The 23,723-nt window shown below is 38.5% G+C and overlaps 1 protein-coding gene and 1 long non-coding RNA gene across 14 annotated transcripts in view; one reads left to right on the top strand and one right to left on the bottom strand.

Moving 5' to 3' along the window:
• obsl1b (obscurin like cytoskeletal adaptor 1b) overlaps window positions 1-23,723 on the bottom strand; it is a 39,281-nt gene that overhangs the window by 1,463 nt on the left and 14,095 nt on the right. For 5 of the 12 annotated variants that reach the window (XM_032512994.1, XM_032513001.1, XM_032513002.1 and 2 more), the window contains 23 exons: window positions 20,972-21,247; window positions 19,995-20,273; window positions 19,541-19,816; window positions 19,022-19,297; window positions 17,582-17,798; window positions 17,493-17,536; window positions 16,808-17,083; window positions 16,455-16,727; window positions 15,600-15,875; window positions 15,233-15,508; window positions 14,680-14,955; window positions 14,324-14,599; window positions 13,922-14,191; window positions 13,570-13,836; window positions 13,160-13,429; window positions 12,340-12,606; window positions 11,042-11,308; window positions 10,326-10,438; window positions 9,369-9,522; window positions 5,558-5,719; window positions 5,220-5,324; window positions 4,156-4,422; window positions 2,651-2,920 (listed from right to left, as the gene is read on the bottom strand). In XM_032512994.1, coding sequence (XP_032368885.1) covers window positions 2,651-2,920; window positions 4,156-4,422; window positions 5,220-5,324; window positions 5,558-5,719; window positions 9,369-9,522; window positions 10,326-10,438; window positions 11,042-11,308; window positions 12,340-12,606; window positions 13,160-13,429; window positions 13,570-13,836; window positions 13,922-14,191; window positions 14,324-14,599; window positions 14,680-14,955; window positions 15,233-15,508; window positions 15,600-15,875; window positions 16,455-16,727; window positions 16,808-17,083; window positions 17,493-17,536; window positions 17,582-17,798; window positions 19,022-19,297; window positions 19,541-19,816; window positions 19,995-20,273; window positions 20,972-21,247 — 5,433 coding nt within the window. The remainder of the gene's footprint in view (window positions 1-2,650; window positions 2,921-4,155; window positions 4,423-5,219; window positions 5,325-5,557; window positions 5,720-9,368; window positions 9,523-10,325; window positions 10,439-11,041; window positions 11,309-12,339; window positions 12,607-13,159; window positions 13,430-13,569; window positions 13,837-13,921; window positions 14,192-14,323; window positions 14,600-14,679; window positions 14,956-15,232; window positions 15,509-15,599; window positions 15,876-16,454; window positions 16,728-16,807; window positions 17,084-17,492; window positions 17,537-17,581; window positions 17,799-19,021; window positions 19,298-19,540; window positions 19,817-19,994; window positions 20,274-20,971; window positions 21,248-23,723) is intronic. The other 7 variants (XM_032512997.1, XM_032512996.1, XM_032512998.1 and 4 more) reach the window with 7 other exon arrangements.
• The window catches only part of LOC116687547 (uncharacterized), a 26,135-nt gene continuing 9,099 nt past the window's right edge, over window positions 6,688-23,723 (top strand). For both annotated transcript variants that reach the window (XR_004331589.1, XR_004331588.1), the window contains exons 1-5: window positions 6,688-6,911; window positions 16,597-16,766; window positions 16,955-17,108; window positions 20,134-20,267; window positions 20,987-21,106. This is a non-coding gene — a long non-coding RNA (uncharacterized LOC116687547). The remainder of the gene's footprint in view (window positions 6,912-16,596; window positions 16,767-16,954; window positions 17,109-20,133; window positions 20,268-20,986; window positions 21,107-23,723) is intronic.

Genomic DNA, 23,723 nt, shown 5'->3' with positions numbered 1-23,723 from the left:
AACCTGTCCATTTTTTACTAAACATATATGTAAATAACTTCAACAATTACTTAATTGAAACAACACTCTTTTTTTGCTCTGGGTTAGTATTGTAATACCTGTTTATTTTAATTTTGGCCCCAACAAATACCTCCTATTAAAAAAAAAAAAAAACTGAAATTTATACAGAAACTAATACAAACGTAACTTAAACTTAATACGTACTAAACTGAAATGAGGAAAACACCTTGGAAACTAACTGAACTGGAAAACAAAATAAGAACTAATGGAGAAGAGCAAACTAGAAGTAATCTCTGGCGTGTACATGGGCTGTCAGTAGTTTGACCTAAGAGTGGGGTTTCCTTCTCACATTTAATTTAAAGGCCCAAAGAGATGAAATTATTCACGACTTAACCAGGACAAAGTTTTATATATTAATACCATTGTATTTCTACCTTTTCAATATCTTATGCCCCCTCAGGTTTATATTGAGACTCCTTCCGACCCCCCAGATCCGGACCTACTGCTGTAGGGTTAATCAAACTTTGTGCAGATGCTGACTTTTGCAAAGCCCCAAACTTGTGGCCATCCTGAAACAAACCTTTTGACAAACCCAAAGACCTGAAACCAAATCTCCAAATTATAATCCTCAACTGCACGCACATAATATGGCCTTAATGCTTACTCAGGTAAAAGTAGCACGGTGTGCACTCATATGAACAGTAAAAGTCCTGCATTCAAGTTTTATCATATCTTACTCTAAAATCATTGATTTGAACCTGCTAAGTAACTAAAGTTGGCAAATAAATGTAGAATAATGAAAGTTCCAAATTTGCCTCTGACGTGAGTAAAGTAGAACTAAAAAATAGCAGAAAATGAAAATACTTAACTAAAGTACCAGTACCTCAGAACAGTAGTTGAGTAAATGGAGGCTCCTTAATTACGTTCCACCACTGCCTATGATTATACAATATCCCTTCTAAAGTTTCGGACTATTTTAATTTCCTTTTTAATGTTCTATGTGAGCGTGATTCCTGGTTATGCTGCACATGGCCCTCATTTTAAAACCGTCTGAATTCATGACAGGTTTACAACAAATCACTGAACATAATACTCTTTCATTTAAAGCCAACATAATAAAGTAAAAAATAGTTTACTCTCCTACACCTTTTACATAACTTGAGATGGTGCTTTATATTGCTTGGCTTACATTATTGCAGCTTGAGTGGAGCCATAAACACCCTTTATTATTTATAGAAGGTAGCGCTCTAAGAGCCAAAACATTTGCTATATTTACTGCTGCATGTGCTGTGCCAAGTCAGGCAACCCACTTTAAGACGCCATCTTGACAATTCAGAAGCAGACTGATGGATTTATGTTGGGTTTTTTGTGTGGTGCTTCTAATGCAAAAATGGCTTTTTAGTAGACCAGCTCATGGAATAAAAACCATTACTGCATAAAAAAACGTACACTTGCATCAATCCACTACTAGGTGTCAACAATCTTTAATATCAAAAGAGCCATATTCTGCATCATTTTTCACAAATCTGTCTGAAGCGGCAAAGCATATTTGAGCCGTATAATGAAGGTACCACAGTCTAAGTCTAAATTAGTCTATCAACATCTCTAGTAGCTCTAAATGAGCATTCATTTATATGGTGATATGGTTTGTTGACATGATTTTTGCCCTGTCTTTGCAGAGACGGGTAACAGGCCTTAGAGGTACATATGCTGTGACACACACTTCAGTATGAAAGGTTAGGTTTACGATCAAAGGTTATGTGGACTGATTATGTTAGAATCACCTTAGGCCTACAACAGTGATGAATGGAAATTTAAATGTAAAAACATAAGTAACTGTGATTCATTCCACATAATTTTTTGTAAAAGCCAGTGGGGAGGGGTTAAAGACACCCCTTTTTAGTCAAATGAGCAGACTGAAGACTTCATTATCTCCCTCTGGTGGTTATTGTTTACATTACAATACTGGGTTATACATTCAGTTTTACCAGTGGGTCCAATTCAGTCTGACGCTGTGCTGGAAGTAGTACTCAGATCATGAGTAAAAGTAGATCTACAGTGTAGAAATACTCTGTTACAAGTAAAAATCATGTGTTCAACCTTTTACAAGTATATATAGTGCTAAGTATTTGAACTATATATACTTAAAGTGAAAAGTAAAATATTCATTGTGCAGAATGGTCCATTTCAGAATAATGTGTAACCCTAAGTACTTTACATTAAAGTAACAGTACTTTACTTGAGTACAGTATGCTAGTACTCTTTTCCAAGGACAAAAAACCAAAATGATTGGCTTTTACTATTAAAAGTTGGGTATTATTATCTGTATATTGTGTGCTGTTAATGTTTTTTATAAATATTAGATCCGTGGAATTTTGTTATATGAAAGCAATTCAAAATAACAAAACTATATGAAAGGAATTCGTTCATATAACATTTCTTCATGTTTTTGTAACCTCAAGAGATTGTTTAAACATATTTGTGAACAATTTGAAATCATGTCACACAAGTGCATTGTCATATTTCATCTCTACAGTCTTTTATGATCTTACATGTGCGTAGACATTTTTACTGACAATGTAAATACAGTTAAAATCTAAGTACATTGAGATACATAAGTCCATTACAAGCAGCTACTTCTTTTACTTACTCAGTACCCGAAGCTGGGCTCTGCTTTGTGCTTTCCCAGAGGTGAACTCCACCACTCCGCTCATGTCCGGGGAGGTTTGTCTGAGGGTCAGCCTGTGGACCGTGCCCATCTTCTCCAGGCGTACCCGAGAGCTGGGCTGTAGCGGCTCCCCATTCAGACTCCACATAGGAGCTTTGAGAACAGGGACTGAGACCTCACATTCAAAGCAGGCTTCACCAGGGGCCGTGACCTCCACATCCTTCAGCTCACTCACCATTAACACTGACTGGGCTGGAGTGGAGTCAGTGCACATGTGAGAGGGAAAGTGGTTAGTTTAAAACACATATTTTTAGCAAATAGTCTGATGAGTCTTTCGTTTAGCCTTTATCCAATTATCATAAGCTTTTTAATCAATTATGCTAAGTGGCACAGAGTATGTCTTCTATTCCTTATTTCTGGGAGATCATGGTATTAGTACATGGTATATTACATGTCTCATCCAACTTGGGCATGCAGTATCGGTGATCAGCCTTTTTCATGAGACATTTTGACTAGAAGGAAAAGCACAGATGTTTCTAATATTATATGGCTCTTCTCTATTCAAGGGTCCCAATAAGTGGGACAGTGATCCAGCATGCACAGCATTAAATCTGCCTTATATTTCTTACTCATAGTTTATATTTTCCATGTCAAAAAAGTTATTGTTATTTTATTTTTTTTCACTCAGAAATGTCATCATTTGGCATGTCTTATATAAAAAAGAGAATTATTAGGACTCAGTTTGTGTCCAGAGGGTTGAATTGGGACTGAGAAATCCATTGTAACACGCAGTATATAAATCCAAGTTGACCACTACATCTGTGTAAGAGGCTACCTACCATGAACAGCCACCTCTCAACCATTCAACCCAATAAGAGTTCTTTGACTACAAAGACATAAACAGCAACAACAAAAAAGAATAAACAAGAAAAAAAATGTAAGGATGTTGCAAATGGCCACATTACATTTAAACAAGGCAAGCGTGAAAGAAAAACAGCCGTGTAAAAAATGGGGCTCAATGTGTTCATTCAAATAAGACGAAATCCATGTGTTAGCTTCGCTCTGACAGCAGGTGGAGCTGTGAGGTTAAGTACTGTATGAGACCCTCTGTTGCACTGAAATGGTATTAAGGTGTCATACTGTAGCCATTCTTACGTCATAGCACTCGTTGGGTGTGTTGTTGGGGAAGACGAAGCATAATTGTTGGGCCAGGACAACCAAAGATCTGGGATTTTTTCACTACTATCTATTCTTGGTATAGGATTATTATTCAAATATATTTACATTTAAGAAGCCGGGATCAGATCATTTTTTACTTAACCGAGTAATCGATTATATAATAGTTGACAAATTAATGATTACTCAATCTTTGCAGCTTGTTCCTCACTGGATTGTATTGTATCACACTGACTATATTGAAGCTTGCAAATGAATGAACAACGTTGGCTGTAAATTACACAGTCCTTATCAATCAGGAATTCTCTTACCCTCCACTGTCAGTTTTGCAGAGCATGTATACTCTCCGACCTGCACGCTGTACGTGCCCTCATCATCCAGCACCACCTGCTGGATGATCAGTTTCCGATAACAGCCTTCACTGCAGATCTCAAAGCGTTCGGAGGGCAGCACGACATTGCTGCCTTTGTACCAGCGGATGCTACATCTGGGGTTGGACACGGTGCAGTCGAGGAGCACGCGGCTCTTCTCCAGGGCGGTCGTATCCTGCAGAGGCTTCACAATGTTGACAGGAATCTCTGAAAAGGACAAAGTGCAATTTAGATTTGTCGAACTAAACTGTGACTTAGTAAAATACTTGATATATGTCTAAATTCTAAAAACAACACGATGAGCAAGATAAGATCAAGAGCTTCATAATTCAACACAGTTTTTAGCCTTATTTCACTTCAATTTAATTTGAACAGAAAAATAACTGCACAGCTGTAAATGCTTACGGTATGAAAAGCACATACATAGTTTTCGGTGTAAATCTAAAATTCTTAAAATGTGATGAGTGAACTCATAGCTCATATACTTAATTGAGTTGGGGCTGGGTGATATGAAGAATATCAAATATCAGGACATTTTTGATCAAATAACCTTGATGTCATTCTTTTGATGATATTGTAGGGTTGACAATTGGTGCTTTCACAAAAAACATTTCACAATGAGATTTGTGATATGTAATCTTCAGTAATGTAGATATAATGACTAAATGGATAAAGGCAAATAATAGAACAGTTAGTAGAGCCTGGTAAGTTCAGAAAATGACATCACTTTACTGTATTGCAGCCTGAAAAACCAGGAAGAGGCCACACTTATATCATATTACAATGTTACAATATCGATTGTCAATATTCTCATACTCTCATAACACTATATCATATTGATAATTTGACCAGCCCTGGTTGTGACTACAAACATTCCTGCTCTATAAGCCAACCCTAATGGTTTAATATATTTATTTAAATTAACAATGTGTATTAATTATTTTTCACAAATGTCCACATACTTCCTTTGGAACACCTAATAGGCTAATACATGTTCATTATACCTTCCACCTCCAGGGAAGCGACAGATTCAACATGTCTGGTGACAAACTTGATCTCTCCAGAGTCCTCTGCTCTCACATTGCACATAAGAAGAAAATGTTTGGTCCCTGAAACAAGAATACAATTGTCAAGATAAATAAGAAGCCTGATAATAATTGGATCTAGTCAATTCCAGATATTATTTACAGATTTACAAATGTCTGCTTTTCAGGTGTTCTACTCAATTTTTTTGTAGATTATCAGACCACTGTAAATCTCATTTACAGTATCATTGAGCGTAACATCATCAGAAGAGTTGTGCAGGTACTATGAATTGCGTGCTCGTGATTTTAAAGCTGACCTTCCTGCCGTATCTTGATGGTGCTGGTCGGTTGTATTCTCTCCCCATTTTTGTACCATTCTCCTGGCACATCCTCCACTGAGACCTCACAAACAAACACCGCGTTCTGATCTTCCTGGATGTCCACGTCCACCAGGCGCTGCAGGATGAGCAGCTCACGCTCTGCCGACAGAATACACAGTAAAGGATGCTTAGGAAATGGGCATCTTGTAATATATCAAAGTATAAACAAGTAAAGAGGGGAAAAAAACATTCTTCTTTTTCATTGAGCATGAAGGTGCAGGACGTTATACAGTAGATGATTCCCCTTTCCCTTTTCTAAAATACTGTACATGTAATAAATCCCACTTTTCTTTTCTTGTTGTAATACAGCCTGCAACTGTACACAGAGAGCTCACTGTACTGCTCAGACATGTATGTGTTATTATACAGTAAATATCAGGATGTGATGCTGCATTGTCATTAACTCAAAGGGAGGCCCTGGTTTACCAGGCAGCATCCCCTCCTATGGTATAACTAAAGGAATACTTATACATTATTATTTTACTTACTTTTTTCCATACTGTAACAGAATTGTCATCACAGTAATATGGCCAACTTAGCCACTAGTGGTACTATAGTAACAGCAGTAGGCTAGACCTCCCTACTTTTAGTAGGTCTTAATACTAATAATAGGCCTAATACTAATATTTAATGATACAAATATGACAAAATTGGACTTGTAAAGTACTTCTACTTAGTATAGTATATGTGCTTGGTGAGAAAATTGGAATAATATGTCCTTCCAGTGAATTCCTTCTCAACTTATGTTTTGTCTTAGTAACATTGGATCTATGAATATTATTCTACCAGCTTAACTGTTCACCTGATTCTAACCGTTCACCTGACTGCATTTCCTCTATAGAAGCTATTTATTTGGTCAAAGAAAAAAAGTATTCACAATTACACACTTTTTTCAAATGTTAATCCACAAGTATTTTGAAAAGAAATACATTAAATATGTAGCACGAGTTTGAAACGCTGAAATTTACATGAAGTATCAATAAAAGTCTAATCCGGCATAACTGACTTGACCTGTACAAGTTCTCTTAATACATCCATGGAGTGAACCTTTTTGGTGAGTGCTTCTCAAGCTAACAGCCTCACTAAACATTGTGTTGGTACATTATTTGTTTGAACTTTTGTTAATGAATGGGTGAAAGACGTTAATTGCTAGCTAAATATGAATAGAATTTGCCCAGAGAAAATAATAAAGACTCCAGCATCAAAGAGAAGCAGCAAATTATAGCAGCTAACAAAGAAGTGGCTAGGAGCAACAAAGATGGCAGCCCTTATCTGGCATTGTGAGGGTATAGTGTAAAGTGCTTTTACTCTTCTTCGTTGTTGTTGCTCAAAAATAATCCTACATGGCACGACCAAGCTAACTGCTCTGGATGGGTTGACATGCTGTGAATATACATAGCTACTTGCACTAGCTGTGACAAAGCTAAACGTTAGCCTACTTCACTTGCTAGCAGTGAAAGTGCTAACAGCTAGGTCTGTGTTTGTCTCATACAGAACGCTAAAAGTGGTCCAACACAGTCTAAAAGCATTTAACACTTTGTTCTTTGACATTATTTACACTCTTTCATAGAGCTTTTTCACAGCAGACATTTTGAGTTGTCAAAGAAGTTTAACGCAGGTGGAACTAATAACATTAAAGCCACAGTTCTATCGAGGCTTCACAGTGAGCTAGCGTGCAGAATACAAACGATGGTAAAGGGAATACATTCTTTATTTCAGTACCTATGTGTTCCTGACACAATTACATAATATCTCACTGTTCCTGTTGTTAATTTCCGTGTTTTTAAGTGTTAGGTACCATTAAAGAAATGTGTATCTGTGTGATGTTAGCTTAGCGCTGAGTCAAATTTTGGGGGCTATGTGTGCTATTAGTTATAAGGGTCATTCCTAGCATTTAGTGCCATGATATTGAATGTTGTGAAAAACTGGGCTAATACTTGTTTGTAAAAGCTTACATGGTTAACCCACCTCTACTATAAAACACAATGATATTATGTATCCAGGATTCATTAAAAAATAAATAATTACTCTAATTTTAGCACAAGTAGGCTCCACTGCCATGTTCCCAGTCATCAATCTTATTTATAATATTTCTCAGCAAATGTTATTTTTTTGTTAATACATATTTAGCTTAAGTTTGTGTCCCTGAGTTGACTGTCCCCCCTGTTACTCTGATCTAAAACCCCTGAACAAGGCTCATGACTAGTCCTTTAGTCACATGACTCAGGAAGTACACTATATTTTTGACAGGAATTAATCATCTACAAGAAGCAAAAGTATCACTCTTTATTCAACCTTTTTTCAATGTTTTAAAATGCTTGACTAATGCATGACATGATTACCCTGGAAATATGGTTAATACATGTTTAAAATCTTCCTCAGTTTTTCATCACATGAGTAGTAATAGCCAACATTAGCATAACATGTCCCACCCTGTTACTGTTTTGCCCTTTCTCTTCTTTCCATCCTGTTACCTGTGTTTTTTTTGTTGATAATAATTAAATAAAAATTAACACATTTCAAATTAATAATGATACTTGCTGGGAATTAACTGGCAAATGAAATCAATTAAAAATAGGGCCAAACTTCTTTTTCATTCTAAAAGAAATGTATTGAAATTACATTGTGCCTTTAAAATAGAACAGAAGTCTTTTTTCAAGATAATGCTTGTTTATGAATACTTTATATTCAAAGGGGAAGGTTGGGGACATATTAGCTCATCGAAAATATGAATGTTACAGTAACTCTGCATTCAAAAAGTAATAATAGAGAGGAGACTGTCCGGTAACAGGGTGGACATTTGGCCTATGGCACATGCTTACAATTTGGTGAAAATTATTATACCATATCCTGACTTGGACCAATATAGTTTTCTTATAGCTTAACAAGCCCTAATACTTTCTTATTAATAGATTGTAAACAAAGCTGAATTGGCACTACATAGTAGGAATGAGCCATAAAGTTGGTGAGGGCATGAAGAAACTCATTGTTTCTAGTAAATGGCTGACCCATAGCTAACAAGGGTTGGGCATTGTTTGGATTTTAACGATTCTGATTCCAATTCCGATTCTTCATTTTGATTCCGGTTGTTATCAATTCCGATTCTTTGAGGGTTGGAGTTGACATGGGTCACATGCTTATTTCACAAATAAGAGGAACATTTTATTTCTGATTCAATGGTGGGTTGCAGTTGTCCAGGACTTTTTCAATGTAAAATAAAGCCACACCAGAGCCGCTTACTGCCCTCCATGGCTGCAACACAACAAGTGCCTGGCTGCTTACGTAAACCAAAACTTGCGCATATTAAATTGGGAAGCAACAATTGGATTTGAAACCCAATCCTCCAAACGATTCCAATTAAGAAACAATTCTACTGAAAACGCAATTTTTGAAGCGATTCCAAGAAGGAATCGCTTCTCGATGCCCAACTCTATAGCTAACCCATGTATACATTTCTTAAAGTGCCTCGTAACTGAGGTAGACACATTTTTTGACAAATAACTGATATAAAGTGTTAAAAGAAATTTAACCAACAGCTTGTGGAGCTTACTCAGCCAATACCTCTCTATGGCCTCTAGTTTCACAGCAGTAATTTTGGTAGTCTGGGCTTCTGGTGTTTTAGTCCTCTTTCTTTAATGTATTGTTAAAATGTTTGTGCAGTTCTCTTGTATTACACATCTTCAGGCAACCCTTACCACTATAGTATACCACTGTAAAACTAGAGGCCCATTTCTGTAGTAGACTTTACCGTAGACCTCCACAGTGCAGGATGTAGTAGTATCTCCAGCATCGCAGGTGTACATGCCAGAATCACTGACATGACATTTCATGATCTGAAGAAACCGTTTCCTTCCCATTGCATAAATTCGCAAGTCCTTGCTTGGCTTCAGCTCAACCCCGTTCTGAAAATGATAAAAAGAAAAAAACTGATTTCATTTCAAGTACATTAGGCGTTATTATCTCCAAACAACTAATACTGCAGCCTATGTGATGCATTGTCCAATTGAGTGAAACATTTTTTTTTCACTTATTATTTTTCCAAATTGATAAACATAAAGTTGGCAAAATACAACTGAGCAGAAATGTATTTTGGGCTTTGGACTTTAAGACTTGAGCTCAAACATTGTTCAAGCAAATTTAAATACTTTGTTCACAGATTTTTGGGCTTTTCAGATACTGTCTTACTATCATCTTACTATCATGCAATCTGTTGTTTTAATGTTTGTTCAATGTTGCTGATGCTTTGCTAATTGTGTCCTTTAGCTACTTCATAAAGGCCGGTGCTTTTATTTTGAAGAAGTAATGTTAAGAGAACAAGATGGTGTCTGTTTAGCGCCTAGCTCATAAGGGCACAAGGTTGGTCAATATTTGTTTCCTATTGTAATTTATACCGAGTGACTTTATTATTTATTTTTTGTAGTTTAGAATTACCAATAAAGCTATTGTGAACCACCAGTTGAAGAGTTCCAGGCCTTTCAGGGCTTTGCTTGATGCATCAAAAAGTGCCGAGCAAACCATTGGAAATAATGGGTTTCAAAGGGCGGGCGGTGTCGTTGCCGCATTTGGTCTAAGAGGCCTATTACACCCTCATTCTGCTGGGGATGCTTCACATTAGATATATTTTTTTCTCTTTTTATCATGAAGTTTTTTTGTCTCTGAAGTTTTGCAAAATGTTATGTTGAAAAACAAGAAATCAACAACTTGCCTTTATCCATTTCACATCAACATTGTGTCTTGATAGCTCACACTCGATAGAGATTACTGCACCGTCAGGGAATTTCTGGTCTTCCAGTTTTCTGAAAATGGTCACTGGAGGCTCTGGAGAAACAGCATGCTTAGTTAGGCAAGCAAAAAGATGTTCTTCAATTTCTATAAGCAATACACCAAGTATATGTTTTGCTGCTCAAAATTAAAGTAACAATATGGTTCAGTAATGTGGACTAATTTACCACGATTGTTGTAGCTCAAAGGGATATTGCATACATAGTGATTTTACAGCATGCTATTAAACTAGCACCTGACAGATGAGTGGGAACAGAGCTACCACTTCTCACTGGGTCCTGCTAGGCTTCTTTGTGTTTGTAACGTGAGCCTGGACAAAGCCAACAGAAGTAGAGCCATCACTCTATTTTATTATCATGCCTCAACTGGTTGGCATCTGGTCTAATCTGCATGGACCACTTTAGCTACCAGTCTCTCCGCAAAATGTTCAGTCACTTTTTGATTGGGAAGTAGATATTGTAGATTAGATAATTATGACAACACAATGTCCTTGTAATAAATACATCTCCTCAAAATGACTTTTACTAGTTTTTAAATTTGACCACATTGAATTATGCTGTTATATTTCTACTATAGTGAAATGAAACATTGATATCTGCTTGTTGAAACATTGGCAAAAGCTCTTCCTAAATGACCTACCCTTCACAACAAGCCTCGCAGTCGTCTTCAGATTGTCTACACAGAACATAAAGGTGCCAGTGTCTTCCACTGATAGGTTAGAGATAGTGAGACTGTGGACTTGTCCTTTGGAACTCATACGGAAGTGATTTGTTGGCTTGAGCTGGATTGCGTTTCTCATCCAGGTTCCTTGGACATCGGGATGGGAGAGCTCCACCTCAAAAGATGCTGTTTCTCTCTCTGTGGTTTTAATGTCAGTCAGCCCTTTCTTGATTGTGATTTTTCTAGCTGTAAAGAAAATTGCAGTGTTTAAGGCATTACAGTACTCTAACAAGTGCAAGTACGTTTAGCTTCACAACTGTTGTTTGTCTTGGTACTTTTTTAGTATAATGTAACCTGAATAATAGTTAAACAAAAGGTAATGTTTGAAAGATAGGCCTCCGTAACAAGTATTTTCATTCCAGTCTAACATTGAGCAGATATGGTGTCCATTTTGTGTTACAGAATAGGCTTGAAGTCTGTTCTGTACAGTCTGCAGTTAAACAATACAAGCTGGCACATATTGACACGCCGATAGTTTAGTCATTTGACTATGGGGCTTTACACAAAAGCCAGCTTTGAAACTGCCAACATTTTTCACTTATTCTATCAGAGGAGCATTCCCTGTGGAAAAAAAGAAGTGTTTATTTTGGAGACCTGATGACAGCAACATTAGTTTTGAAGGCTAGATGTAAATTTAGATGCAATGAGAGGAGATCCAAATTCATAGGAGGTGCCAACAGCAGCCTGAAGTCCTGACTTTACCCTTCCCACCCACAATAGTGTTGAAAGAACAGCTTTTAATTCATAAGAAGCATGCTTAAAGAAAAACAAGCATAACTACATCTTAATCACTTCAAGATGATTTATGGTGTGTTGAGCTTGCTACTTTCAGGAAATGTAAGTGTGACTTGTTCATAGGTAGAATTTAACTTTGCAAAAAGGAATTCTAGTCATTGAACAGCGTAGTCTTAATTTGTTATCTATCAAGCACTTCCCTTAAAAATAGAGTCTGATTTGCCTTTTGACATAGATAATGAAATTATGATGTGTTAATACTAAAGACGGCTTGGGCTGTAAGGCTGTCACCTGTTGGTCGCCATCACGCTGCAGTACAAGAGCCACCCCGGTCCCCAGTCACTCAAATTACTCTTACTCAGTTAATTAAGCTTTGCCTTTAAACGAAGCAGTGATGGGGGGTGTGCAGGAGGTAGGGTCGTCAGCAACGGTGGTAAACAAACAACAACAACAGGGCATAGTGAGAACACGTGCACACTCACGTTCCACTGTGAGCTGGGCTTGCGTGCGGTCATGGAGGGTTTCACAGCTGTAGGTGCCCCGGTCAGACATGGCCAGATTGTAGATGGTGAGACTGTGTTTTCGGCCCTTGTGTTTCAGGGTATTCTTGGCTCCAGGGTGGATCAGCACCCCTTGCCTCATCCACTGCACTTCTCCTGAATCCAGACTCACCTCCACCTCTAGAGTTGCCTCACTGTACTCTTCAGCTACAACTGGTGTCATCTTCTTGGTAAACAACACCTGTTGCTCTAAAATGAATTGAAGGAATTACTAGATAGCAGCATTTGTCATGTCACTGATTTACATTTAATTTGTTTGTTAATTCTACAATACTCAAAGCAAATTACAATGTAGACCAAAAAAAATCTGCAAGGTTACTATTATTAAAAGTTCAAGCACACAACAAATATAAAGCTTAAAGGAGCCCCCTGCAGCGTCACATACCCCAAAACCACTGAGCCACTTGTGTCTCTCAGTTACCAGAGGAATTCTAACAGTAGAAGCTGCCAAGCACTAGCCGTCAAAGGCGCCTGTGCAACAATTTCAACTTGTCTGAAAAGGTCATTATTTTTTATATAAACATACGCTTATGTATTATTAATGGTACACAGGCATTTACACTCTCTTACAGAACTTTTATGTTTATTCCTCCAGCGTTGCTGACAATAACTCAAAAATAGGGTTACCGCAAACAGACAGATCTGACATTATTGAACAATAAAATGGTTGTTAAATGTAACTTTTGTGATACATTAACACAAATGTATAGTTAGTGTTAATGAATGGGAGAACAACTCTCACCTTGAACGTGGAGTTCTGCCTCTGATACCAACCCCTCTGCATCAGCTGTTACTCTGCCGCTATCTGAAACCATGCAGTTGTGGATGCAGAGCATGTGGCATAGTCCGTTACTTGAAGTGACAGTGCGCTCATTTAGAGTTACTTGCTTGCCATTTAAGCTCCACACCAACCGACTGTCCTCTGGTGAGACCACACACTTAAATATTGCATCTTCTCCTTCACAGACCGTGATGTTACGGAGCTCTGCTATGAACTCAACAACACGGGGAGCTGAAGGCAAAGCAGTCAGCTGAGTTAGATTCATTGTGCTCAAAATATTAAGATAGCACATACATGTAAAGTATTTTTAAACTATTTTCAATACGTTATTTATCTCTGACCTTCCTACACGTTGAATTATTTAAACTTACTTTCTACAGTGACAGTAGCTGAGGTCCTGTCATCTGTGGATTCACAGGCATATTCTCCAGCATCTTCTTTCACTAGTTGGTGGATGGTAAAGCTTCGTTCGCGGCCTTGTGCCCTTATCGTGTGCCGACGGCTTGGAGAGATCTCGTGGCCAGCTTTTAGCCACTGAACATCTCCTTTGGGCTTGTTTATCTCACATCGTAATATAAGGGTACTGCCCTCCAGAGACAAAGCATTCTCCAGTGGTCGGATAAATTTCACTTTCATTTCTGAGGAGTAGAATAAAGAAATACAATCAAGTATGTTTACTTGGAAATATTGGGCACAATTAGTTTAGGAGTGCCAAATGCTTACCTTTGACTAAAAGACTGAAATACATCTCATCTGTGTTTACGTCACAGACATATTCCCCAGAATCTGACAGCTGCAGGGGATTAATAGTGAGCTTGTGGGTATTACCCTCACTGGAGATGTGAATGTTGTCCCCGTTCAATAGTTGGCCATCTTTCACCCACCGAACATTAGCTCTTTCTCGGCTCACAATGGCACGCAGCGTAACGCTCTCATTTTCATAGGCTGAGACGTTATTGTTTGCTTTTTTATTCTCAAACTTGACTGGCAGCTCTGAGAAAAATTATATTTACAGAAAGGTTGCTTGTAAATTCAATGTTTAAACATGAAACAACAGGATTCCAAAATCCAGCAGAACCTACAACAATTCAATCTATATATGTTTCAGAGTAATTTAAGTCTTACCTTGGACTTCAACAATCGTTGTCAGTTTGTCATCAATGGCATCGCAAATGTATTTACCAGAGTCGGAGGGCTGGAGTCCAGTGATGACAAGCTTCCTCACAACTTCATAGCTGTCAATTTTTATACGAGTGTCTGGTTTCAGTATCACGCCATTGCATAACCACTGAACGGGGGCATTTGACCGAGACACCTCACACTCCAAAATAAGGTCATCTCCTTCTACCAGGATATGATGCTCTGGGTGGCCTGAGTTCCCAATGATCTGCACTTCAGGCTCTGAACATAAAAGATGTATCATTATTGTCCTAAGTAAAGGAAATACAGATAACATTATTATTGCTTCATAAAAGGATTACCTTTGACAGTGATATAGAAGACCATCTTATCGTCCACTGCATCACAGGTGTACTCTGCTGAATCTTCAAGCCCAGCATTTAAGACAACCAGTGATCGGAAAACGCCTTGCTCCTCGCTACAGTATCGCTCAGTGTTATCAATTAGCTGATTATCTTTGTACCAGCTGACTGAGGCATTGGGTCTTGATAGTTCACACACAAGAATGATGTCATCTGATACTAAGAACTGCTTTTCTGTCTTTGCATCGGTTTTTCCAAGAATTTTTACAGGCAACTCTGAAAATGAATAAAATCTCTATTAGAACAGAAAATCCTCTTAGCACTGAATAAAATGCACCAAAATCCCCCAAAAAGTGTTTTAACTTCTCATGAGTTATTATCATAGTATCTGGATGAAGTCAATGATCTGGTCTAAATAAGCATGGATTTTCTAGTATTTCATAGTCTGGATCTCGATTTATACACTATAAAGAACTCATAAAGATTGTCATCTTTTAGGACTTTGGGGGCTCCATATCATTTTGAAGTCATAGTTTTAACTACAATATCCTACCTTGCACGTTTACAGTGAAATCCATCACATCATCCTTTGCATCGCAGACATATTTCCCAGCATCTTCCATTGTTAGTGAGTGAACAGTTAGTTGACGCATGACACCATCCTCAAGGATGGTGATATTTTTGGAGTCTTCTACTTCTTCCCCATTCTTCTTCCAGTTGACCTCGGCATTTGATCTTGAAACCTCACAGTCTAGAACCAGAGTCTCCCCAACCACTTTGTCCACTCTTCCTGCCATCTTCCTTGGACGTACGAAGCGAACAGGAGGCTCTGTGCATTTAGAAAATGTTAGAAACGTATAAAAAATAACAGAGCAATGTATTTAGAGGACCTGCTTGTTTCCTTTTTTTGTGTCCTTTACCTGCTATGTTTACAAAGAATGTCACAGACTCATCTGCAGTATCACAGACATATTCAGCTGAATCTTTGACGGTAGTTTCTGGTATAATAAGTCTTCTGTAGACACCATCCACCTCTAAGATAAGGTTGTCATTCTCCTCCACTTCCAGTCCGTCTCGATACCAGCGTACCACTGCATTGGGCCGTGAAATCTCGCAGCTCAATACCATCCTCTCAGAGGTCTGCTGGCACAGTTCCATTTGGGACTGACTTGGGGACACAATCCGCACCGGAGGTTCTGGAAATGGGGGTTATCATTCAGTTCAGCCATCAGTCATTAGTTTAATAAATGGTACAAGACAATCTACATTGTTTTTGAGGTATCAAGTTGATGCATATATTGCCTGCTTGACTGTGTATGATACATCTTGATCCTGGATGAATCAGTTAACCCCCAACGTTGGCAATGGTAATGGTGTTAGTATGCTTCAAACAAAATGCTTCTTAGGTCATCAAACAGCGTCTGAACACTCCTCCCCCCCTGTCGAATGTTAAAATGGTTGTTTTCTTTCTAAAAATGACAACTCAACAAGTATGCCCCCATCACATAGTGATTGGACTGATTTGTGGGGGTAATAAACTAGCAGTATTTAAACTTATTTTATACGTGTCACTCTTAAACCCTTTTTCTGATGTCTTTCCAACCAACCCTCAACTACAGCCATTTCAAAATGCGTATTAACGTGTTTCTCTCTAGACAAACTTGTTTGTTTGAAGCACACTGATACCACAATCTACTCATTTTCATTTGTGCTAATACAATACTGAGATACTTACATGCATTCAAACATACTGTATGTAGACTTAGGGATTTTACCTGTAATAGTAAGGTGAAAGAATATTGAAGCGTCAGCTGTATCACAAACATATTCTCCAGAATCTTCGACTCCACTAGAAATAATCTTCAGCCGTCGATAAGGGCCTTCTATCTTGAGCTTGATGTTCTCGCTCTCTTGCAGCTTTTGGCCATCTTTGTACCAGCTGACAACACCATTTGGACGAGACAATTCGCAGCTAAGAATAATTTCCTCAGGGACATGACGGTCAAGGTGGACGTCCTCCTTGGGGTAGATTATCACCACCGGGGGTTCTGTGAAAGAAGATTACATGCACTTGAAACATTGTCCATGTAAGTCAATATAAGAGATTTTTTTGTGTGCATTTTATTACCTCGTATGTTAACCTTGTACATTAGAACGTTGTCCCCTGCACGGCATGTGTATGTGCCTGTGTCGGACAATTGGGCTGAATGTACTGTCAGATTCCTTGTGTTGCCCTCTGCTTGCATTGTGATATTGTTGCATGGTTGCATTTCAGTTCCATCTTTGTACCAATGGACAACACCATCAGCCCTTGATACTTCACATGACAGAACAAGCTGTTCGTTTTCCACAACACTCTTGAAAAGGTCCTCCTCTGGGATATCAACAAATGTTACCGGTGGCGCTGCAGAAAACGGTACACAAAAGAAGTGAGCTGTTGCTTGAACATGGAATAAATTGTTTATTTCTATGCATAAGCATGCTGATTTAAAGCCTTGCCAACTAGATAACAATTCTCTGTATACATAATGATCAGTGGGCGTTAATCTACTTTTAAAGCAAATTGAAAAAACATTTTTTGAAGCAGTGCACTAATGTAATGCAATTACCTTAGTTGTTAAAATACATGCTGTTAAATGTGAAGCACGTATGAAAAGCAACTAATGTTGAATGAAATTAGGACATTTAGAAGGGAATCAGCTATGATGAATGTGATGATGATCAGGTTTTGCTTCCTTCTTAGTTATTAGAGGTAATGAAGTTGCATCAAACTCTACAATGACAACTTTCTGAGAAAAAGCTTAGCACATCACCTTTCACCTCCACATAGAAATCGTTGAAATCTGAATCATCATCATCATCATCATCATCATCATCATCATCATCATCATCATCATCATCAGTTTTACAACTGTACACCACAGAACATGAAGACGTGGCCGACTTCATAACAAGTGCCCTCTCTTTGCCCTCTGAATCGATGTTTATTCCTGATTTCGGCAAGAGTTTTATTCCATCCTCACACCAGCAGGTCTGGCTTGTAGGGTCTGAGATCTCACACTGCAGATTGATCGGGCTGCCTGCTTCAACAGATTTGCTCCTCTCAGCCTCTGGAATAGCTGAGAATCAAACTGGTGCTATAGGAATTTCAATCCATTGAACAGTAGATAGAAATCAGATTTGCTACGCTATCCTATGCATGTAACACTTGGATTTACAGGCTGAAGGCTGTAAATGTTTATTTGAACAGATGGTATATCTGTCATGGACTCTCATGAAATCAGCGATACAGCAAAATGGAACACAAAACTCATTTTTTTGTCCATTGCTTCATTAAATATTTGTTGTTACAGAACATGCACAACTTGATTGCCTTTTAGACCAGGAGGTCTGCAGTATCTGCAACTCATCCTTCATAAGTCTTGCCAGAGTCATACAGTGGCAAGCACAATGGTCAGTTCTGCATCCTGCGACAAGTGGCAAAGTTTGACCCAATCATGTTGGCCACTATCATTACCAATGAACAGAGCCGTTAAATAAGCATGAGCAGACAAAGAGCAAATGTATCATTCATTTGGAGTTTTGTTTGTGGCCCTTTGTCCTTTTAACTTAGTTTTGTTCTCCAGCAACTTCTAATGAAAATATCTGGCTCTTTAGCTAGTAAATGATCAACTATGTTCAGCAGCTAGTTGCCAACGTTGTCAGTCTCTGATGCTAGGCAGGAAGCAAACCGCCTGTATAAAACAGTAACCTGCTGCATCTGGAAACAGGGTTGATGAGGGGAGTTAGACTGACCCAAACTTTAAAGAAGCTGGCTGTAAAAACCAAAGCAATGTGCTGAATAACAATGAAACACTCTTTGGAGCTGAGGGAAACTGCAGTCTAGTGAACACTCGCAGTGTTTTGTTACTACAGGCAACCTCTTTCACATTACACAAAGAAGTTTGATCAACTGTTAAACTTATAATTTGGATTTAGCAGTTTTAAGATGCAGTTTTTCACCATGCTCTTAACAAAGTCCAGTCTGAATGGGCCTTTAAGTACCAGTATTTGCTTGTTAAGGCAAGAATGACATAGACCTACATAAGACCTACAAATCAAAATTGCTTCTTAAAAAAATAGCAATATTGAAAAATATCTATTTGTTTACATATTAATCCATGGTCAAATTTAAGTAAGCTGTGACAGCATTACACTTTCTATCAGGGTGTATATTTCCACCGAAATTATCAGTACACCATATCTCAGAACATTATAGAATAAAATAAACATTTGATCCAATAGCCAAACATTCACGGAAAGAAGTTAGTGATTCTGACAAAGCTGAAAATACTTAGATCACCTGCAACATCCACCTTGAATTCTATACGGTCATCTGCGGCCTCACAGCTGTACAACCCAGAGTGTCTGACTTCTGCTGATGGAATAACCAACGCTCTCAATTTTTCTTTTGTTTGGATTTCCCATTCACTCTTTGGAAATAGCTGCTCTCCATCCTTGTGCCAATAGACTTGGGCAGTTTGCTCTGATACTTCGCACTGCAGCTTAATTGGGCAGCCTGCTTCAACAAATTTGTTTCTTGCGACCACTGGAAGGGCTGAAAACCTCACAGGAGAAGCTGGAGGATAATATAAGATTTGTACAACACTGTTGTTAAGCTGTCATTACATCATTTAAAAAGCAATGATCATCCAACCTTTGGGTTTGGTTATTTTAGCACAGTATATACAACACATGAAGCTCTGTGTTTTCACACAGTGTTACAACAACTCTAAATACATTTAGACGTGATTTGGCAAAGAAGTGTACAGTTAGTGGATTTAAGGAAATATTAAGATGTTCATCTTGACAATAAAATCACCTTCAACGTCCACATGGAATGCCACAACATCATCAGCCAGGCTACAACTGTAGAGGCCAGAATCAGAGACCTTAGCAGAATGGATAATTAATTTTCTCAGGGTGCCATCTCTTTTCATATCAAGGCCAGTTTTGCAAAAAAGCTCCAACTCATCTTTAAACCAGGAAACCTGGGCGAGAGGGTCTGAGACCTTACACTGGAGGATAATTGGACAACCAAGTGCAATCATCTTGTATTTTTCTGACAGTGGGATTGGCATGATCTGTGGCGATCGGCCTAAGAGAAGGGAATAACAAGGGTTTTGGATAAGAGATGGATTCACCAACAGTGGACAAAACACACTGTCCAGCCACTCATACTGTACCATGTTCTCATGAACATTCAAAACAAAGCAAGTTGTTTAGCACGCACACGGTAGGTATCTTAAGAGATAGCAAGGATGAAAATAAATCACCTTCTACGTCCACTTTAAATGCAATGGTGTCGGCTGATGTTGAACATTCATAGGTGCCACCATGTATGTTTTCAGCTGAGTGAATGAGTAGTGTCCTCTTTAGACCATCTGACTGTATTTCCGTATTGTTTTGTGGTAGGAGTTTCAACCCATCCTTGTACCAGTCGACATGAGCAGAAGGATCATCAGAAAGTTCACAGCTGAGGACAATGGGAGAACCTTCTTGAACGGACTTGGTCCTGTCGCTCTCTTGAAGCTCTGAGAACTTCCCAGGTAGTGCTATAGGTTTCAGATATTGCAAAAAGAGTGTCTTAATAAACTTCATAAATATCATTTATTGAAGTAATTAAATATCCAACCTATTCAATGGCATGGAATTTCAGGACAGGAAAACATAACATACAACATAAACACAACCTGCTTAACAAGGACAATGAGAAAAACAAAATATATTCAAAGGGCTAAAAGAGCAAGAACCAAGGCCTGTAATTTCTACAGTTATTGTACACTGACATTTAAAGCACAGACAAAATCACAGGTAAGCAAGAAAGTAACAGTGTTTGTTTGTGGTAAAGTATTTAGTTAGTGTCTTAAGTGAAAAGAACAAGACACATGAAATGCATAATAAGAAGCTGCATTATGAAGCTGCATGTTTCAATTCAATATGGAGAGAGGATGTCCTAAATTATCTAATTTCAGTTAGATAAAAAATTGGGTATCATGATTAGATGTAAGAGGAAATGATTTTTAATTAGAAGACAAATCATGCAATAACAATTTAAAAAAACAAATTGAACTTAAATTATTTCAGAGGAAATACTTTTCTGTATATTTTTAGAAAAGTAGTTGACCTAATTGGGGAAGCAGAAAAATTCACCATTTTCTGTTAGGTGATTGGTCAAACGTGACATAATCACCTGCTGCAGTTAGTTGGCCGTGCAAGACAGTGAAAGCGCTACAGAGTTTCTGAGCATCACCTTTTACTTCCACAGCAAACTGGATGTCATCATCCTTTGACTCACAGCGGTAAACGCCAGTGTGAGATCGCTCGGCTGATGGGACAACTAGACTCCTCAAATTTCCCTCTGACTGGATGTCTACACCATTTTCAGGTAAGAGCTTTGTTCCATCCTTGTACCAACTGACTTGTCCAGTGGGGTCTGACAGCTCACATTGTAGAGCAATGGGAAAGCCCGTCATGACCGTCTTTTTCTGATCACCCTCAGACAAAGCTGAAAACTTCAGAAGTGGAGCTACAGGATTAAATGTAAAATAGAATTGGTCAGTGAAACAGATCCTGTTGTTAACCAAAGGAAGCAAAGCACAAACCGTGAAACTAAAGGCTTCAGTAGGGTATTCAACCATTATATTTTTTGAATCTATGCCCAACAACTTTGATTCAGTATTTCTAGAAAAATGTGTAGCTTTTAAATCATATTTTGTACATGTAACCTAAAGTAAAACTTAAATATTATAACTTTAAAAACAACTGAATGGAATGACGCAGTCAGCTTTTATGGGAAAATGGCAAATGAAGAATCAGGCTCAAATTAATGATATGTTAATTCATTCATTAATCTATCCCATGATTCAAATTTGAAGGTTGTATGTACAGTCCCAAGCCTTTTTTCTTCAGTAAATTTAAGAAAAATCAACACATTTGGCATTGCTTATGTGCTTGTAGAATTATTCAGCACAGAGAGTTTCTTGGCACTTCCAGCATTACATTGCAAAGTTGGAGTCACTCCAGTGGCTAGCCTGGTAGAGCAACACATGAAAGGGACCAATGAAACCCTGGCTGCTGGACTTCACCCGTCCTACTTTTCTTTTGATGTGACTGAGGACCTTAAACCTCAGAAGTTAAGGGTAATCTAAATGCCCCAATGTTTGTCTGTTCTGGTAGGAATTTTAGAAAAAACATAGTTATTAGGATATTGAGCCTTAAAGAGAAGGCTACTGTATCTTCAGGGCATGTTTGCTTGACTGACAAGTGCCAAACGAGGTCCCATCTCTTATATAAGCTACAATCTGTTCCGGTAGCCTCTGCCAATGAACATATTTTCTCATAGATTTCTTTTGTCAGTCTTTCTGAAAAACTAAAATATGTGATCAGGAGCTATATGGGTGTTCACTATACTGGTAAGGGAATAGCACTTAAACACCTCCCAAAAAAGACAACAGAGATGTGAATCATTATTGATAAATGTAAAATTGTACGTAACAACTTTACATGGTAGGTAGCTACCCACCTTAAGCTAGGAACGTACTGTATATAAGGGTATTTTGATTTAGAGATATAATCATAGACAGTTAAAGAAATGGACCAACAGATCCTGTTGCTCTGGATGGAGACCAGTGAAGGATATCAGGGCGTTTTCACACCTGTAGTTTGTTTGCTTTGGTCCGAATCAGTTGGTGAGTTTATAAACTTGGAGCTATTTGCCCTCGGTCGGTTTGGTTTGGTTTGGTTTTGCACCTGGAAAATTCCAAGCATACCAAAATGCACCATTACAAATCACGCAAGAACATCCACTCCTGTTATTGGTCGGATGTTTCTGGGGGAGGAAGTAAGAAAGTAAATACAGGAACAAGGTCCTGTGTTCTGGACTAGTGCATATTTCTTGCATCTCCATGGTCAAACCAGGTCATTTTATTAAATGATCAGACAATGTTTGAGACGTTACTATATCACCGAGACTTTGCTCTGCTCTGCCGGGGTCTGTCTCCAACTTTAGCTGGTTTCAACCCCGGAGATACGAATGACGGACGGTGAGCTTGACCGCAGTCTATTTCTGTGATAGAAACACTGCAAGCTGCTACAGTTTGCTGCTCTGCTGCATCACAGACTGCTCAGACTGCTAAGCTACCTGACTACAGGAGACATTAACTCAGACTTCTAAGCTACCTGACTACAGGAGACATTAGCTCAGACTGCTAAGCTACCTGACTACAGGAGACATTAGTCAGACTGCTCTAGCTACCTGACTACAAGAGACATTAGCTCAGACTGCTAAGCACCGACTACAGGAGACATTAACTAGACTGCTAAGCTACCGACTACAGGAGACATTAGCTCAGACTGCTAGCTACCTGACTACAGGAGACATTAGCTCAGACTGCTAAGCTACCTGACTACAAAGAGACATTAGCTCAGACTGCTAAGCTACCTGACTACAGGAGACATTAGCTCAGGATCACGTTTTCACCACAAACGAACCGCTCCAGAGTTCGATTGAAAGGGTACCGAGACCACCTCTTCAAGCAGGTCTCGGTACGCTTGTTTGGTCCGCTTTTGGTGCGCACCTGAGGGCGATTTCCGCATTTTCACCTACCCAAATAAACTGCACCAACGGGGCAAACAAATTCTAGTTCGATTCAACCGAACTAAAGGCTGTCGGTGTGAAAATGCCCTTAGAAGCACTTTTCCGGTGATAGCTGAGCATCGTAGCCCAATCGTACAGAGATGGAGAGCGTAGGTATATCTAAGGAGATAACATAGGCACAGGCTAATTATTGCTATCTAAAATGCTAGTTTAAATTAGTAATTAAACCTAAACAGCTAATGTAAGTCCTAACTTTCTGTGAGCGTATCCTGTACTATACGGTAATTCATCTATTGTGCAACAAAAAGTTGCATGGTTATCACAGAATTGTTAGTCTATTTTTACAAAAACGCCTTCTATACATTGTTGTGTTTCTTTATAAATAAACAACGGACAAATAGAGTCT

The sequence above is a fragment of the Etheostoma spectabile genome, chromosome 4, assembly GCF_008692095.1.
Source record: "Etheostoma spectabile isolate EspeVRDwgs_2016 chromosome 4, UIUC_Espe_1.0, whole genome shotgun sequence".
Taxonomy (NCBI): domain Eukaryota; kingdom Metazoa; phylum Chordata; class Actinopteri; order Perciformes; family Percidae; genus Etheostoma; species Etheostoma spectabile.
The sequence above is the reverse complement of the archived record's forward strand: the minus strand, read 5'-3'. Positions and strand labels throughout refer to the sequence as shown.